Below are 17,556 nucleotides of genomic sequence, written 5' to 3' on the forward strand. Positions count from 1 at the left end.
AAGGTAATGACACAAAGGTAAAGTTGGCACTTACTTATATAAAAGCAGAGTAGGCAAATAACCATATCTCCTAGAAGTAAAAGAAAAACACGACTAACAATTTTTTCCCCATTTTTTTAATCCTGTTATCCAAAAAATAAAAAATAAAATAGCAGAAAAAGAACTAAAATACAAAATAAAAAGGACACTTTCCTAAACAATATTTAAGAACAGGTCAGCACAAAACCTACAGGTTCAATCTGAACAAAGCATGGAATAAGACAAATTTGGAAACAAAACACCACGATATTTACAAGGTTAGACACGGAGTGTCACCAGATGACCAAATAACATTTTTAATAGTTGTTTAAGGACAGGATTCCACAAGCTGCATCCAAGGAACAATGTCAAACTCTCAAGCCAGCCTGCCAGCCTATAAGAGAAGATACACAAGATGAATTACTATGATTTATAGACACAAAAATAATAACAATAAAAACAGCATGTCCAAGTTTGTTTAACTTCTTGAGCTGTCGATTTTAAACTAAGAAAACCACCATTAAAGATCATATGTTAAACTTATTGAGAATCACACAACAGCTAATAAGCCAACAAAAGCTACAGCTCCACTTGGTCAGATGACAATCTCACCATTAAGGAGTGAACCCAAATGTGTTTTGTTCTGAAAATTGGATGTCATTTACCCAAAGCCAATCAATTACTAAAAACCTGTATAATCCAGATTTTCAACAGCTTTTAATGGCTTCATAAACCCGCTATGCATATGATCTTTAAAACCTATGTTTAGGGGAAAGACTTGAGGTCAACCCATTTGAAGTTCTCTAGGGGCTCTAAAGAAAAAGCAAGCATTATGAGTTTATGCAATTTACAATGGAGATGACGGGTTTAAAGAAGAAACCAAAGAACAAAATTCACTGAAGCTCCACAACTGAAATACAAGAGCACTAAAATTGAAAGAGAATACAACAAAGCAGTTATCAATCACTTTTAGGTTACATTAATTAATACCTGTAAAAAACACATTTTAAACTTTTAAAGAAAAACGGCAATTTAAGGAAAATGCTGGAAATCTCCTTTAGTCTTTTGCTTTGTTTTACGCTGGTACAGGAAGTTGGAAGAGACCATACCACAGGAGAGCGCTTTCTTGTGCATGCCGTGCTCTCTGCCCGCTATGTGCGACGCCCAGAGAATGTTGTGCTTGGTTGACACACGGCCTGCAATGAAGTCCTCGCTGGCAGGTACAAACAAGGTACAATAATCAGAATTAGGGAAAGAAAGGAAAAATAAGGAGAGGCGCCCTTACTCTGTATCCACTTAGCAGTACTTTACCTGTTAGCATTGCTATCAAGTCTCTATGTTATTCCATAATGATCACCTGTTAAACGCAGGAGGAAAAGAAAAACCTACAGAAACCTCCAAAAATTTAGCCGTGCTAAAAAGGCAAAATGGCTACACAAATATTTGCCATTAAAGATCTATAGACATTTCTTCAATTGAGGTACATCAATATTGTGTGTCTATTGATCTTTAACATTACGGTGTTGAACCAAATGGTAGAAATGATGTAATCTTACCCATTAAAATGAAAATGTTTCGTCAATTCATCAATACGGCTGGTAGCTGTTCTGATGGTTTCCGCTCTCCCGTGAAGCCTTGCCGTAGCTGCTCTGTTGACCTAAAAAAAAAAAAATTGCGCAATGATAATCTCAAAATCACATTTTACTCGAGTGTTAGACATGAAACATATTATACATACCTCTATGCAAGCTAAATTGAGTCAGATAGCTTAACATAATGCAATCCAAGTACAGATTGCATTCTCAGCATTGCCACAAGGGGCGTTATAGCAGTTTTTAGCGTAAGGGCCGAAAGATGCACTACACAAGTAATGCAGTTTACACTACACGATTTTAAGCCCGATTTTCGCTCGCAGACAAAAGCCTGAAATCGTGGGCAAAACGGAGCTCGCTCCTATGAACGACAATCGCAATGTATGAACTATCAAAGACGCGATTTGAGAGAAGCGCCAGCGCGTCGCAGATGGCAGCAAGATATCTAGGATGTTAAATATCTGGACCCATCTGCGATTCCAAATCGTGCAATGTGTAATATGTTTTGACAAAACAACAGCAGTGTTGACCTACAGCCAATGTAGAGCAAGAAATGGGGCACAGGAAGTTTCAGTGGGAGGAGTCTTGATGTACCTGCAACAGAACATCAACTAGCATGGCTGCGGTATAAAGAAAGTCTCATTGGACTGAAGAAATGGAGGAAAAATTTGTGGAACATTGGCAAGAGCACCAGTGCCTATTTGATGTTTCATCTGAACTGTACCACAACCTGGTAGAGAAAGAGAAGTGTTAGAGAGAAATTGCCAATTCTCTTGGACAGTCAGGTAAGCAAATAGGTAGAATTTACAGGAGGAGGTACTTTTGCATATTGCAACCAATGAAATATATGATGACTTTTAAAAACACACACATCATATTCTGAAATGCATAACATATGATCATGCATTTGTTTTCATATATCGTATCACTTCTCGCATGTATTCTGTTGTGAAACATAATTTGGAGTCCAGGCAGAGTCGTCGGGGATTCGTCAATAGTGAAATGTTCAGTAATGTGCTCACCCGTCTCGGATTCGTCATGTAATTTGAAAATGCTACGACTTCAGTGGCAAAACAGACAGTTGTGTAATATGAACGTTACCACGATCCAACGACTTTGAAAGTCGTGTAGTGTTTAGGAGCCATAAGTGAATATAGACGCATCTTGCAACTAGGGCTGAAACAATTGGTCCACACAATAAAAAACTGGCGACAAAAATTTTCGTTGTCGAATAGTCATTTGATCTCGTTTAACGTAACATGAGATCATATGAAACTAATGACGTGTGAGAGCAGCACTTCAGCTCGCACCTGATTGAGGAAGAAAACAGCTCACAGTCCAGAAGAACTCCAAACTTTCCAAACAGCATCAGATGTAGATCGCAAAGTATGAGGGAATAATACAAAATAAGTAAATACAGAAGCACTCTGAAGCAGAACTTGCGTGTCGAGCATCTTTGAATTAAACACCCCCGCGTTATATCTTTAATGCAGTTATATGTAATGCGTTATAGCTTTATTAATGTTCAAATAATAAGGAAGCAAGTAAAGTAAACAACTACAAACTTCAAAACTGTCATTTGTCTGTGCGGCAGTGCATCGTGTGGTGTCCCGATCTAAGGGCGAAGAGATTGAAACTGCACCCGGCTGAGGCACACTCTGTTGCAGAGATGCTTGTCCCCCTCACGCATTTAAAACAATGTACAACTGTAGCAGCTATACTGCTGAATAAATTTTTTTATCAGAGAATGTTGAATATAATATTAAAAATGAAATATTTTTAAATATCTAAATATCCTTAAAAACAAAATCCTGAGAAACAGCATATAAGATATTTAGGTTTACCGAGGTATTCCCAAGCCATGAAATCCATTATAGACAAATGACCGGTTTTAAGACCGAGACGTCTGAGGGATCGGAGATCACATGCATTCATAAGTGGTTTTCCAGCAGGACAACACCAAACCACATACTACCTGGATTACAAGTGCATGGCTGCTAGGGCTGGGATAAACGATTATTTTTTAAACGATTAATCTAGCGATTTATTTTTCGATGCATCGATTAATCTAACGATTCATTTTTTTCAGTCCGATTCGATTAATCGACTTGTGACAACGCCGGTAATACCGGTTTCATCGGGGGTGGGGGTGTATAAAATGTTTAAAAAAAAACATTTGCCGTGAGTTTGATTGACTGGCGATCTGATCAATCAATCATAATACGCCATTTTTATCCGACAAAGTAGTCAGTAGAGAGAAGATTAACGTCGGTGGATTTGAATTTGAATAATGGATTGTAGGCTACTGTACTGACATCTTTCTGCGGTTAAAACAACAATCCTTCTGATGTAGGCTACATTCATGTTTAGCCTATTTGATGCTATAAATTAACCAAGGAAAAGATGATCGGTTCACGAGCAGCTTTAACTGAGACAATCTGTCACGACACATTAAAGAGCCACAAAATAGTAGGCCTATTTATGGTTTAATTTTCCTTGAATTACCAAATTTGAAAGTTGAGACTTTATTAAATGTTACCTGCTTGGTCCTGTCTGTCCACGCGTTGTCAGTGTACTCTATGTATTTTTCACGACATTCATAGCTATAAGCGCATTATTAATAGCTATAAGCGAAAACTTTAGGTGTTGACAACGTATTATAGCCTACTCCAACATTGAGTGCAAAGTGGAGAGTTAAAAAAAAAACGTACGGTGCTCTGTCATCTGCAGCTGCAACCGGGTGGCGCCTCTTCAGATGCTGGTGCATTGCCGTGGTGCTAGAATGGAAGGCCATCTCCATTTTGCAAAGACGACATATCACGGAATTGTTTCCTTTTAAATGAAAGAATTCACATACTTTAGAGGAACGAGTGCATGCCGCCTTGCACTTCTGAGTCTGAGGAGCCACTCGTGTTGCTACTACGCTCCGGCGCAGCCATCTTTGTTTTGGGTCCGACGAATCGACGCGCATATTTTGCGTCGACGTCATCGCATTGCCCCAGCCCTAATGGCTGCATAAGAAAAGAGTGCAGGTCCTAAATTGGCCTGCCGTCCTGATCGCCAATTGAGAATTTGTGGCACATTAGGAGTACAATACAGCAAAAAAGATCCAGTACAATTAGGCAGCTTAAAATTCCACTTGCTAAACTCAACCTTGTGTCTTAAGTGTCCAAACGGTTTTTTAATGTGTTGTTGTAGTGCTTTTAAAATACCACTGGGTGAATAGAATTTACAAATCACTTTTTTTTTTTATTAGCATTTTCCATACTATTCCAAATTTTCATTATTTGGATTTGTACATGTAGGTCATGAAAGTGTATCTAGACTTACCACTGTAATCATCATAGCCTTGTCCATATCCATAATTTGGATAGTTGTATCCTGTAGAGTCATAGCCAGAGTATCCATTATAGCCCTGGTTGTATCCATTGCCTCCATAGTTCTGGCCATAGGAGTTGTCGTAGCCTTGATTATAGCCCTGACTCTGTCCTGCTTGGAAAGAGTTAAAAGAACCTTTATTAGTTTGACATCAACAGGATATAGTAGCTTTCCAGAGTAAGCAGTAATCTAAAATAACCTCCTCTTCCACGGCCTCTGAATCCTCCTCTTCCTCCTCCTCCAAAGCCCTGGTCACCTCTGTTCTGCTGCTGTCTGTAAACTTCTTTAGGCTGGGCAACTTTGATTTCACACTGAAAACAGAGGCAAACAGCATTGCTTACATGAAGGAACAGTCGATATATAGAATATACACATTGATTTTGCTGGTGATAAAATTAAGCAACACGTGTAGGGCTCGATGGTAAAGATGTTCTCTGCTGGCCAGTTTTACTTGCCCTGCCAACATTTGGACTTTCTTAGCAATGTATTTCTGAAATATACATAATAATCTGTAAATAATAAAGAGAGCTAAATTTGTGTCAAACTATTCTTATGTTAGCTTGAGGAAGCAAATATATTGTTATTTTGCAGACTTTAAGGTCTTTCCAAAATCTCTAAACAAAGACCAACACTACTAATAGTAACTCCTTCAGCTTTCAAGCTACCTCCACTGAACTTGGCACAGACCGTCAGACTTTTCTGAAAGGCATTGCTTATATCTTTTCTAACTGATTGAAAGTATGACTATTCGCCGATTACTGCAAAGTTGTATTAAACGTGCTTACTAACAATAAAGAGCACAAAATCATCTTTTAAAAATCTCTCTAAAAGATATTCACTGAATTAACTGGAAAAAAAAATACTTTTTATTAAGTTCAATTCAGTAAAAAAAAAAAAAAAATTCACTGCAAAAAATACCATCTTTATCAAGTTTTTTTCTTTTGTTTTCCAATTAAATTTTCTAAAAAACAAAATACATTTACCTGAGAAGCAACATATAAGATATTTAGACTTGCTTTAAGAGAATGTATCTGAAATACAAGTGTATTTTTCACTTGGTTATATTTCTGCGAGTGCAGTAAAGACAAAATATACTTATATTCAAGATCTATTCTCTAAAAGCAAGTCTAAATATCTTATGTACTGCTTCTCAGGTGAATGCATCTTTTTTTTTTAGATACATTAGATATTTTAAAATATTATATTCATCATTCTCAGATAATGTTTTCTTCTGCAGAATAGCTGCTAAAGAAAATGTACATTGTTTTAAGAGTTTTACATATTTTTATTGGAAAACTAGCCAAAACAAAATCAAAAACATATTTTGTTGCAGTGTATTATGGGGTGAAGTCAACCCTCTCTCACCTTTCTGTTCACTTAAATCCATATTTATCTCACTAATCCATCTTCAACTCACTAAAAAACAAACTCCCTCTTATTAATAAAGCTTCATATTGCCAATTTCCTTCAGGATAAGAAATGCACAGTGACATTATGATGCAATAAGTTGCGAGCCACCACGTTCTAATCTAGCTGCATTAAGCGTGCATGCTCGAGGGATGAGCGTCCCCATGACAGAGTGTGCCTCAGCCGGGTGCAGTTTCAATCTCTCCCCCTTAGATCGGGACATTTGTGCAACTCATAGAAGAGGTGCTGACTGCACAGAGAAATGCCAGTTTCGGAGTTTGAAGTTATTTACATGATCTGCTGTGATATTATTTGAACTTTAATAAAGCTATAATGCAATAAATATAACTGCATTTAAGATGTAATGCCAGGGTGTTTCCTTTAAAGAGCTTCAGCTCCGCATATTACGCGAACTGCTATCCTGCTCTCGCGCACCATCATTACAGTTTAATGTGATCTCATTTTACATGAAATGAGATTAAAAGACAATTCGACAAACACAATTTTTTTTCGCAAAAAAATACAAACTTACACCGACGGAATGTTTAAACAGGCCACCGGAATACTTCTTAATTAAAACTTCAACTGCCAATAAATGATCATGTAAACAAACACACAAGGCCTGCCATATCATGGCATTAGGTTACAAAAAAAATCTATCTATCTTTTTGAAGGTTTGATCTGAAGATCTTCTTTACTATCTATCTTTTTAAAACTTTCAGACAAAGGCTTTGTCTAGCCAATATCAAAGTTTGGCTTGACAAACTTTACCCATCTAGTTAGATATTATGATAATGTCAACATACCTTCCCTGATCCAATTTGATGGTATCTGCTCTCTACGAGTTTCTGAACTGGCTCTTCTGAAACATATGTTATAAAGCAGAATCCACGCCTCTCATTGGTTTTGGTGTCAATGGGAAGTTCAATGTTTTCAATCTTTGGAAAGGACAAAGACAAGCACACAAATCAGTTTGTTAACTGGTTAGATTAGATTAAATAATAAAAAAAAAGACTTGGAAGGACTTCATACATATCCAAAGCGAGATAAACTATTATCTAAGTTACTCACCTCTCCATAAGCCCCAAAGTATTCCCGGACCTGTTCCTCAGAAATGTCTGGACTCAGACCACCGACAAAAACCTTCTTAGAGGGTTCCTTGCCCTGCATGGCTTTGGCTCTCTTGGGATCAATCAGTTTGCCATCCAGCTTGTGTTCATTTAGCTCCAACACCTAACCACACAAAGAACATGCTTTAAATATATAGTGAAAAAAATGACTGCACTTTAATATAAATGTCAGGTGACATTTACCCTATCAACACTCTCAGCATCTCTGAAGAGCACAAATCCAAAGCCTCTGGAGCGTCCAGTCATGGGGTCTGTTTTGATAGTGCAGTCCAGGACTTCTCCGAACTTGGACAGGTAGTCTGTAAGGTCTTTCTTGCTGGTGTCCCAACTGAGTCCACCAATGAACATTTTCCTACACAAAAAATTAAAATGCATTTAAATCACTGAGTAATCAATGAATCAATATAAAATGATAATACACATGATACCTGCTAAGTAAAGTGACCTACAATGAACTTCATGCCATTAGTTGCCAAGATGCTAAATTACAAACACTTTGAAGGCGGGATTTTAACTGGTTAAAACTGTGTACAAGCGCTTTAAACCGAGTTAATCGGTTCTGGAGACCATTTAGAATACAAAGAAAAGTATACAACAGGCTAGCTGAGAACGTATGTTCGAGCCACTTGAAAGCAGACTTATATTGCTAATACTTCAGCGCACTACTAGTAAGAAATACCTGTATGGCCATTTTGTTTTAGCCTTTTGAGGCTCAACAGCTTCTCCCCATTCACTTTAGTAGTATTACTGAGCACAACATGTCGAATACTCAGCCTATTAAAACCTTGTTTTGTGTTTCACGGAAGAGCGAATATAATAAAGGGTTGGAACGACATGAGGGCGAGTTCATGATGAGAAAACAATTATGCTGTTATACTCTAAATCAAGCCGCGTGTACTGCAACCGCTCCATTTATTGTAATGGCAGTCTGTGATGGCCTCTGAACACTCACCCGTCATCTTGCTGATTTTTACTGGCGTTTATTTTGGATCCTTCTGGAAACTCGTCGGTGCTGAAGTCAGTCTGCTCTTCAGTCTGCATGTTAGAAAATATGGGGTTTGATCCGACTGTAAAGGGTTGAGAGCCTGAAAAACAGAGGGTTTAAGAGGTCGAAGATTTCCACACAGATAAAACGCGGCGCCGCGTTGGGTAAAATGGTGGACGGAGAGATCAGTGACGCAACATGTCTAGATGAGGAAGAGGGGCAGGGCTTATTCAAACAAATTATTTAAAGCTGCCATTTAAATATTGTCAAAACAATATCATAAAAATTTTTAAATTCCTAAAAAAGATATATGCAAACTAAAAACTACAATAGCACATATATCAATCAAACTACAGGTTTAGGCATAGACAAAAAAAACCATAGCGTGCCATATTATGGAGGACCAAATGTGACAATATTTTAAATACAAATTCTAATAAATATATTTGCAAAGATCAATTGTAAAAAATAAATAATAAAGTGTACATAAAAATAAATAAATACATTTTAAAATTGGACATAAAAGTGTAATTGCATTTTTATTTCCTTATTTATGCATTATTGTATGTATTAATTCCACATGTATTTATTTCTGCATTTATATATACACATTTATGTAGTTTTAAATTTATTGATTTCCACATTTCTGTATTTCTACATTTCTGTGTCTGCATGGTAATGAGGGGGTGTGCTTTCTACTTCAGGCATAACAATCAAGCTCAGAGTGCTCTAAAGTGAAGCTTGGAAGGCCACAGTGACATCTTGTTGTTGAAAAAATTAAGTACTTGAAATATGGCCACAGGTGTGTGTGGGTGTGAATTGAGAAATTGTAAAATGTATCTGTGAGTAGAGCAATTCAAATAGGAAATTAATTATCTCTACTGAATGAATGACTTAGTTGACTTGAAATGACCAAAATCTTTTATCACTGTTTAAGTAATTTTATATATCTGTAACTCTGTGTATGTAAAGTGACCATACCTGTACAGACTATTTTCCAAAATTTCTGGGACTCTGCAGAAAATCTTGGCACGTCATTAACCTATTTCTAAACAAACTATTCTCCTTCAGTCTACCCCCCATCTCTCTCCACTATACTTTGATCCAGTTTGATACATGATTTTGCATGGCATGCAGTTACAGAGAGTTCCCAATTCATTTTCGATTGGTGTAAGCAACAGGAGGCAAAACTAAGTGTGACAATTTAAATGCCTAAAATATAACACATATTTGCATTTTCCAAGATACTCCTTTTGGATACAGAAGGATAGGCTGATAGTTATGACCACAGGAAGGTGGCTATTCGAGGTCATATAAGTGAACATTTTCAATATCACGAGATGTTCAACTTTCAGACCCCGAAGGCACCTGTTCAGCATTTACAATGAAGGGGCATTCCAAACCCAGTGTTACATTTTAATGTATTAAAGAAGTTTTAATGTCTTAAAGAATTTTTTCAAAGCATTTAAAACATCAAAACATTGATGCATTTTGATAACATTTAGAAGTCACTGGCGTTAATATGCAATAAATCTTGTGGTGGAAAAATCTGGTGGAAATTTAAAAAAGCCCAAATCTCAAATAATTTGTAGGAAACAGGGTGTTTCAACCCCACAAACAAAGACAGGTGCATGAGTGAGAACTGTTTGAATGAAAGGTGCTCTTTATTAATTAGTAGCCTATCCTTCAGTATCCAAGAGGAGTAACTTGGGAAATGCAAATATGTGTGATATGTTAGGCATTTCAATTGTCACACTACATTTTGCCTCCTGTTACTTACTCCAATCGAAAATTAATTGGAAAGTCTCTTTAACAGCATGACATGTAAAATCCTGGATCAAACTGGTGGATCTAAGCAGGCGCATTGTTTTACCCTGTCTTGTTTTGCCTCTGTCAGATGGCAATGTCACAGTGAAATTTGTCTATTTGACAGAAGATGAAGAAACTTGTGTTGCTGTTCATCAAGTCAAGTCAAGTAGTTTTTTATTATTATTTCAATGGAACCGCTCTTGTAATGTCCAGTCCAGGGGCTCAATTTTAACCCCAAAAGTCACTAAACAGCACACAGTCTCCCACCACAGTCCACTGAGTGAATCAGTATTTTCAGTCCACAGTCAATTAAATATTTGCATGAATACCATAACAGGAACTAAATGAGCACAAACTGATAATATGGGGAAAAAAAATTACACATATATGTGACTACTTTCAGGGTGTCACAATTGCACATCTTAATATCAGCTGCGTGCAACTTTACACCATGTGATACATTAATTCCTGTGATTCCCATGTAAATATATTGTTTATCTTACCAATCGTCACGCATATAAATGATGAATTTAATGACCGTATACAGATATCAATCAGAGACAATACACACTTGCTGTACATGTTATAGATGCGCCCTAAAACGGCAGCTCTCTTAAATTGTGTGCATTGAGCAGATTTATTCTATGTTAGTGGACATGTATAGAGTATAGTGGAGAGAGATGGGGGTGGACCGAAGGAGAATAGTTTAGTCAGTAATAGGTTAATGACGTGTTGATCTGGCAGTGATAATTCCAAATGAATAGCTGTGCGTCTCCTCTCGTTCTCTTTCTCTCCCTCCACCCTTTTTCCACCCTCCCTGGGCTGCCTTGTTTGGCTATTTATCGCGCCTGGTCATGAATAAATCAAGCTCCTATTGCCAGGGTTGAGGAGTGATGTAATACATGTAACAGGATTAGAAATTTTAAATCCAAAATATTAGTAACTGTATTCCACTACAGTTATCATTTAAATTGTTGGTAATCAGAATACAGTTACATTCAAAAAGTATTTTAATTACTGAAGAGATTACTTTGCATTTTATTGTAATTTGTTTAATTTAATATTCAGACTATTCAATTGGAAAACATTTATCCTTATAAATGATGCAATATAAAGGGCATTTGAACAGCAGTGAAACGCTTTCTTATGATGTGTTACAATCACGAGCAGACGGAGAAGTAACTTTGAAGTAAGTCTGAAGCAGAAGAAATAGAAATTAACCTTGTGTAAATTGTCATGTGAACGTGTATGCTTATGCTACGCTAAAATGCTCTTTCTAGCCATTTTACATGCAATTGTTTCCAAGTAAGGTGTTTTTTTATGAAGAAAATAAACATTTGATTATATTCTTTCTCTCTAGTAAGACCTTTCACAGTAGGACAAAAATCTTATTTTTGGTGAGAATCCTTAAAACATGATAATTTTGCTTTATCTTGCTTTAGAAGCAACTCTGCATAAGATATTTAGGTTTTTCAGAGAATGTATTTTTAACATGTGTATTTTTTTCTTACTGTACTGGCAGAGTTTTTACATTCAAAACAAGTGAAAAAATCTACCAGTGCTGAATATGTAATCCAAAGTATTTAGATTATGTTACTGACCTTAAGTAATTGTAAGGAATATGTTACAAATTACATTTTACAGCATTTATTCTGTAATCTGTAGAGGAGTACATTTTAAAAGCAACCCTACCAACCTTGCCTATTGCCAACATCTGCACGTTTGCATTCATTGATACTGAATAATTTAATGTGAGCACACTGCTTTTTGTTAAAGTGTCTGTTATTAGATCTGTCATTCATTCAATAGAGATCATTCATTTCCTATTCAAATTGCTCTAATCACAGTCACAGGTACATTTTACAATTTCCCAATGCATGCTCACACCCGCCTGTGGCACATTTCATGTATTTAATTTTTTCAACCACAAACTGTGGCTTCCAAGCTTCACTCTAGAGCACTCGGAGTTCGATTGTTGTGCCTGAAGGAAAAAACACGCCCCCTCATTACCATGCAGACACAGAAATTTAGAAATACATAAATAAATGTAGAAATAAATAAATATATACATGTGTAAATAAAAAACATGGAAATATAAACATATATAAATAAATACATGTATAAATAAATACACGTTGAAATAAATAAATGTATAAATAAATAAATGAGGAAATAAATACGTAAAAAAAAATATTAATGTGGAAATAAATAAATACAATAATACATAAATAAGGAAATAAATTAGCAAATACTTATTTATGTTAGATATAAAAATGATTTATTTATTTATATATACACTTTATTCCTTTTTTCTTATATATATATATATTTCTTTGCAAATATATTTCTTTTGTATATTCTCAAATTTGGTCCTCCATACTATACTGCCTGCCTGTAATATTATAAATAATCAAACCACCAAATGTTCTGACACTAAAATTGGTATGAATTAATGTATTATTATTTATTATTTGCAGAGGATAAAACGTATTTGCATCTTATATTTTGTTTATGGATGCAGGCTCACATTTACTTCCTCTCTTAAAAGCCCTTCCCAGCCAGTGTTGCCAGATGTGAAAAAAGAAATCCCCTTTTGCACAAAAACTTTTCTGTATTAAAGCTGAATTTTGTAAATGTTTCTGTGTTCAAATACATTCTCTTATCCCAGCTATATTCAGAGACAACTATAAATAGACAAGCTAAAATCAATTTGATTCTGTTATTTTCCGAAAACTCTACACACTATATCTTTGTGGTGATATAAAAATATTTTTTTCATTTTGAGAGACCTATCCAGCCTGACACAAAAACATTAACTCAACCTGAGATGGGGACAGGACTTTCTGTTTGTTCGATCAACCAAAGACAGGTGCGTGATGCATTCATAAAGCTGTTTGAAAACAAATGTTGGTGCTTCATCTGTACATCTTTTAATATTCAACAGATTGTGTATTTAGTATGTGTTTTTAAACTCATTTGCATGTATCAACATTAGAGTCTTCTATTTTCCATTAACTGTTTACTCTATTAAATTAAAATTTTGAGATGTTGCATATTGAGCAATATAGCTGACACATTTAAATAACTAAATAATCAGTTAAATAAATGCATCAACAATCAAATACACATTGAAATAACATTGAAATGTAGCATTAATTTCATACAAATACAATCCATACCCAAATTATGACTGATAAGATGGGGCATTTTTGTGAGTAGGGTCTGGCACTGAACTGCCCCATGTGTTAGCTCGCTGCTAGCTATTATGGATTCATTTGTCAAAATCTAAGCTGCTCATCTGATACAATTAAATAGAACAAAGGATTTCAACAGACACGTTTATTGTTTGCCATTGATAAAATGGCAGTGACTGCGATTCCAGAAAATACTAAAATCTTTCTGCTGGACATTGAAGGAACCACGACGCCCATCACGTTTGTCAAGGTAAAAGCCCATCACTGACATTGAAAATCTCATTCATAATTTATATGTGAATGAAAAGCATAACTTGAGTTTGTTTTGCTCTTGCACGCACAGGAAATTTTGTTTCCATACGTCATTGAGAATTTGGAGGAGTATCTGTCAGCTCACTGGGAAGAGGATGAGTGTAAACAAGATGTACATCTGCTCAAAAAACAGGTAAGCATCTATTAAAACATAACATAATGGGCCTTACTTGTTGGAGCTAACATAATTTCACTTATGTTGACATAACTATCCATTAATATATTTAAATACGAAATAAATATTGGGTGTGAGTGTAACAATGTTTTGTTATGAAGCCTTTTATACATGTTTTACAATAATGTTTATGGTTTACAGCTTTATCTCAAGACAGAAAAATAAATAATCTATTTTATCTGTGATGTGTGAAAGACATTAATAAAAATGACTAGGGTATAACCAAGTTTTTTGTTGTTGTCATTATGCCATGATATATAGACATGTTATCTGCTAGAACCATGCTATTTTTAAGTGCCATCTAAGTACAATGGTATATGAATAACCAAACAATGCAGGTGACATGAAATACATTTGAAAAGTTGACATGTCCTGCTGTGACATGCTGTAATTCAACTAAAACTGTTTTAAGCAGCTTTTAGCTAATTCTTTTGTAATTATTGTGCATGCAGTTTTAATGAAGTCATATAAACACAAAACTCACGTTCGCGCGAGTAACGCAAACCCCACGTATTCCCCATTCTATTCCGGAAAAGGATACTAAAGGATACGACATGGTTCATAGTAAAGAACAACCAATAGCTGGAATCAAATACAAACGCATATTTTCAGAATTTACCAGGTAGTCCAACTTCCTCGCTCACTTTCCTCCAAGCGAATTCTTTTGTCTCTGTACATGTATGATGTTGTGTCATACAATTCCGGGTACCCACACACCACTACGACAATTTTTTTCATAAATTTTTCCAGATGTCTTCTGCTACTACATCAGTATGTCAGTGACATCTGGACAATCTTAATGCAACAACACGTCATACACGCTGTCCGGCGGGAATTTGCGTCTATTCGCATCTTTGCATTGACTTTGTATGTAATCGTGCCATGCAAAACACTCCCTTCACATTGTATGTGAATGCACCATTAGTCTTTCCTTGATGAGACATGGATGCTACAAGAATCCAAAATGAATAAAATCCTAGATGCATTTTATTTTGCTACCAAAATCCCAAATTTTAACCATAAAATAGATTTGGTCCACAACGCAATACTTTTAAACTTTAAACAATCCTTGAACTACACACTCTTATTTGGAAAAAGTCTGTGCTCCCAGCCAGAGATGATTTAGCAGAGAAGGGCCACTTCTTTTAAAGTAGATGGGAGAAATTGGAATGCCCAACCAAGGAGCTCAAAGCACCCAACTGTCAACAGATGTAGAAAGGAAGTCCCACCATTAAGGTAAAATAGCCAATCACCTTTTAGATACAGTCATCGCCTGCCAATCAACTCGAGAACGTGCATGATGTTAATTAGAATGCAACCCCAATAGAACCCTTATAGATCACCCAGACGTCTATTTGTATTTGTTGTGTGTGTGTTCACATCTGGAAGACGTATTGTTTTAGATCGTTTGCTCATCTGCAACATAACTATTAAACATTTCCTCTCGAATGTCAATAAGACATTCAGCAGATGTCTTTGAGACATTTATGTTTGTAAAGCTGATCTTTTTAAGATGTTTAGCAGATGTTAATTGGATTGTGAAGCTTTCCAAATAAAAAGATCCAAAGCAGACATTTCTGAGCTGTATGTGTGATGTCTGGGGAAAGGAAATACACCTGCAGTGACTATATATGGAATCTTTCTTAAATTGGATGTAGATCAAATCTTTTCACTGAAAGAAGTGTCTATTTTCAGTCTGAAGAAGATCTGAGGCAAAATAAACCATGTCCAGTTCATGAAGTTGCTCAGACAGTGCACACAGATGAGGAGAAGGCGATTCGTGAGGTTGTGGAGAATGTGCTCTGGCAGATGGCTGCAGACCGGAAAACCACCACACTCAAACAGCTGCAGGGCCACATGAGGAGAGCCGCCTATCTGACAGGCAGAATCAAAGGAGGGTAAGAAACCTCAACTATTCTAGTGCATACAGCCAAGCCCAAATGAGTGAATCTTGGCAATGGATTTAGGCTTTATAATTTGAGAATGACTGCTGGTATTATGTGGTGTTAAATCATGCAGTTTGAGCATTATTCACTGGCTAGGTTATGACTATGGGGTTGCTTTGTTTTTTTTTCTGAAAGGGTGTACCAGGATGTGGTTCCAGCCATCAGAAGGTGGAGACATCATGGTCTAAATGTCTACATCTATTCCTCAGGAAGTGTGGAGGCACAAAAACTGTTGTTTGGCTATTCTGTTGAAGGCGATCTGTTAGATGTAAATATAGTGTTTGCTTGATACAGATTTACTTGACTTGACTTGACTTGACTTGACTATAGCATTTATATGGGTTGATGGGAAAGTGCTGAACTTCTATTTAAATGTCTCTCTCAGCTGTTCGATGGTCACTTTGATACCAACATTGGTGCTAAAGTAGAAAGTAAAAGCTATGAGAACATCGCAGAGAGGATTTGCTGCCAACCAGATGAAATCATGTTCTTAACCGATGTCACACGAGGTGGGTACACACTAATGCCTTAAATATGATTTGAAATTATTTAAGTAGTAATAATTGGTGATGTGTGGTATTAATATAGGTAATGTATCCATTACAGAGGCAAAGGCAGCAGAGGATGCTGGAGTGAATGTGGCTGTTGTAGTAAGACCTGGTAATTTGGAGTTAACTGAAGAGGAGAGGAACCGTTATTCAATCATCACATCTTTCAGCCAATTAGAACTGAGTGGAAGTGTTTGACGGCAAAGAACTGGGCTCATGACATTGGGTCGCCATGAAAAGCTTGTTTTATGTGGAAAAACCCAATGGTTATGTTGCCATTCTACTGGACTGAAACTCCAAGGTTCCCAGGTGCTTGTTTTTTACACTGAGACCCATCTATGAATTATAACTCATGTACATTCTCTTTGAATGTTTTATATTCACCGATAATGTAGCATATGACATACTTAATGTCTGGAAACTTTGTCTTTATGCCTCTTACATTATACGGAACCCCTACGGACAGAGACAGAAGTTATTTTCCCTCGCAATAGCTTTATCTATGCCTAGTAATAATCAATCTTGGTTTTACTACAGTAAGCATAGTTGAACTGTGGCATTTGTAGTAAAAACATAACCACAAAATTTACCATGGTTTTTACCACAGTAACATATTTTTTTAAACACAATATTTGTGCAATAATACAGGAAAACCAAGACTATGGTAAAAATCATGATCATTCTGAAGAAAAACATGGCTATTATGCAACTTGGTCAATAGATACACTATGGGTAATTTGCATTACCAAGGTACTTATGACAATTTTTTATTTACATAGTTATTGCAGGTTTTACAGGTATAGTAAAACCATGGAACATTTTCACAAGGACATTGTTTTTATTTTATTTTATTTTTTATTTTTTTTGTTGGAATCCATGGCTTTAAAAAAACATACTTGCACCACTAATTAACAACGGTGTCACTATAGTAAAACTGTACCTACCAATGCTTTTTTTGTTGAGTTATTTTTATTACCAGTTTTCCTGTAATAAAACTATGATACTATGATTTTACTATAAATACCATAGTTAAAAACTCGTTACTGTAGTAAAACTATTGTA

The 17,556-nt window shown here is 36.0% G+C and overlaps 2 protein-coding genes across 4 annotated transcripts; one reads left to right on the forward strand and one right to left on the reverse strand.

Annotated features, from left to right (window-relative positions):
• Positions 1–264: 264 nt before the first annotated feature.
• LOC127635532 (heterogeneous nuclear ribonucleoprotein D-like) lies at positions 265–8,670 on the reverse strand. Of its 2 annotated transcripts, XM_052115622.1 has the most exons (8): positions 8,478–8,670; positions 7,709–7,877; positions 7,467–7,628; positions 7,202–7,333; positions 5,188–5,299; positions 4,941–5,102; positions 1,575–1,675; positions 265–412 (listed from the first exon to the last, which is right to left on the reverse strand). In XM_052115622.1, exons 1-7 carry the CDS (start codon positions 8,564–8,566, stop codon positions 1,605–1,607), a joined length of 897 nt encoding a protein of 298 aa, XP_051971582.1. In that variant the 5' UTR covers positions 8,567–8,670; the 3' UTR covers positions 265–412; positions 1,575–1,604. The 2 variants fall into 2 exon arrangements, with proteins under 2 accessions (XP_051971582.1, XP_051971583.1); XM_052115623.1 differs by lacking the exon at positions 265–412 and having other exon boundaries at positions 1,236–1,675; positions 4,941–5,099; positions 8,478–8,667.
• Positions 1,151–17,459, forward strand: LOC127635533 (enolase-phosphatase E1-like). 2 transcript variants are annotated; one of them, XM_052115625.1, is made up of 6 exons: positions 1,151–1,249; positions 13,857–13,958; positions 15,696–15,898; positions 16,082–16,214; positions 16,332–16,455; positions 16,553–17,459. In XM_052115625.1, the coding sequence occupies exons 1-6, from the start codon at positions 1,151–1,153 to the stop codon at positions 16,690–16,692; spliced, it is 801 nt and encodes a 266-aa protein (XP_051971585.1). In that variant the 3' UTR covers positions 16,693–17,459. The 2 variants fall into 2 exon arrangements, with proteins under 2 accessions (XP_051971585.1, XP_051971584.1); XM_052115624.1 differs by lacking the exon at positions 1,151–1,249 and adding an exon at positions 13,680–13,763.
• The last annotated feature ends 97 nt before the right edge of the window (positions 17,460–17,556 follow it).

The sequence above is a fragment of the Xyrauchen texanus genome, chromosome 43 (genome assembly GCF_025860055.1).
Source record: "Xyrauchen texanus isolate HMW12.3.18 chromosome 43, RBS_HiC_50CHRs, whole genome shotgun sequence".
Lineage (NCBI taxonomy): Eukaryota > Metazoa > Chordata > Actinopteri > Cypriniformes > Catostomidae > Xyrauchen > Xyrauchen texanus.

Bases quoted from the DNA above. Each gene is read 5' to 3' on its own strand.
- LOC127635533 (XM_052115625.1), top strand. From the start codon at position 1,151: ATGCCGTGCTCTCTGCCCGCTATGTGCGACGCCCAGAGAATGTTGTGC. The intron at 1,250-13,856 runs GTACAATAATCA...TTGCACGCACAG, and splicing joins CGCTGGCAGGTACAAACAAG to GAAATTTTGTTTCCATACGT. The intron at 13,959-15,695 runs GTAAGCATCTAT...GTCTATTTTCAG, and splicing joins TACATCTGCTCAAAAAACAG to TCTGAAGAAGATCTGAGGCA.
- LOC127635532 (XM_052115622.1), bottom strand. From the start codon at position 8,566: ATGCAGACTGAAGAGCAGACTGACTTCAGCACCGACGAGTTTCCAGAA. The intron at 7,878-8,477 runs GTGAGTGTTCAG...TTTTTTGTGTAG, and splicing joins AAAAATCAGCAAGATGACGG to GAAAATGTTCATTGGTGGAC. The intron at 5,300-7,201 runs GTATGTTGACAT...CTCTGTTTTCAG, and splicing joins ATCAAATTGGATCAGGGAAG to TGTGAAATCAAAGTTGCCCA.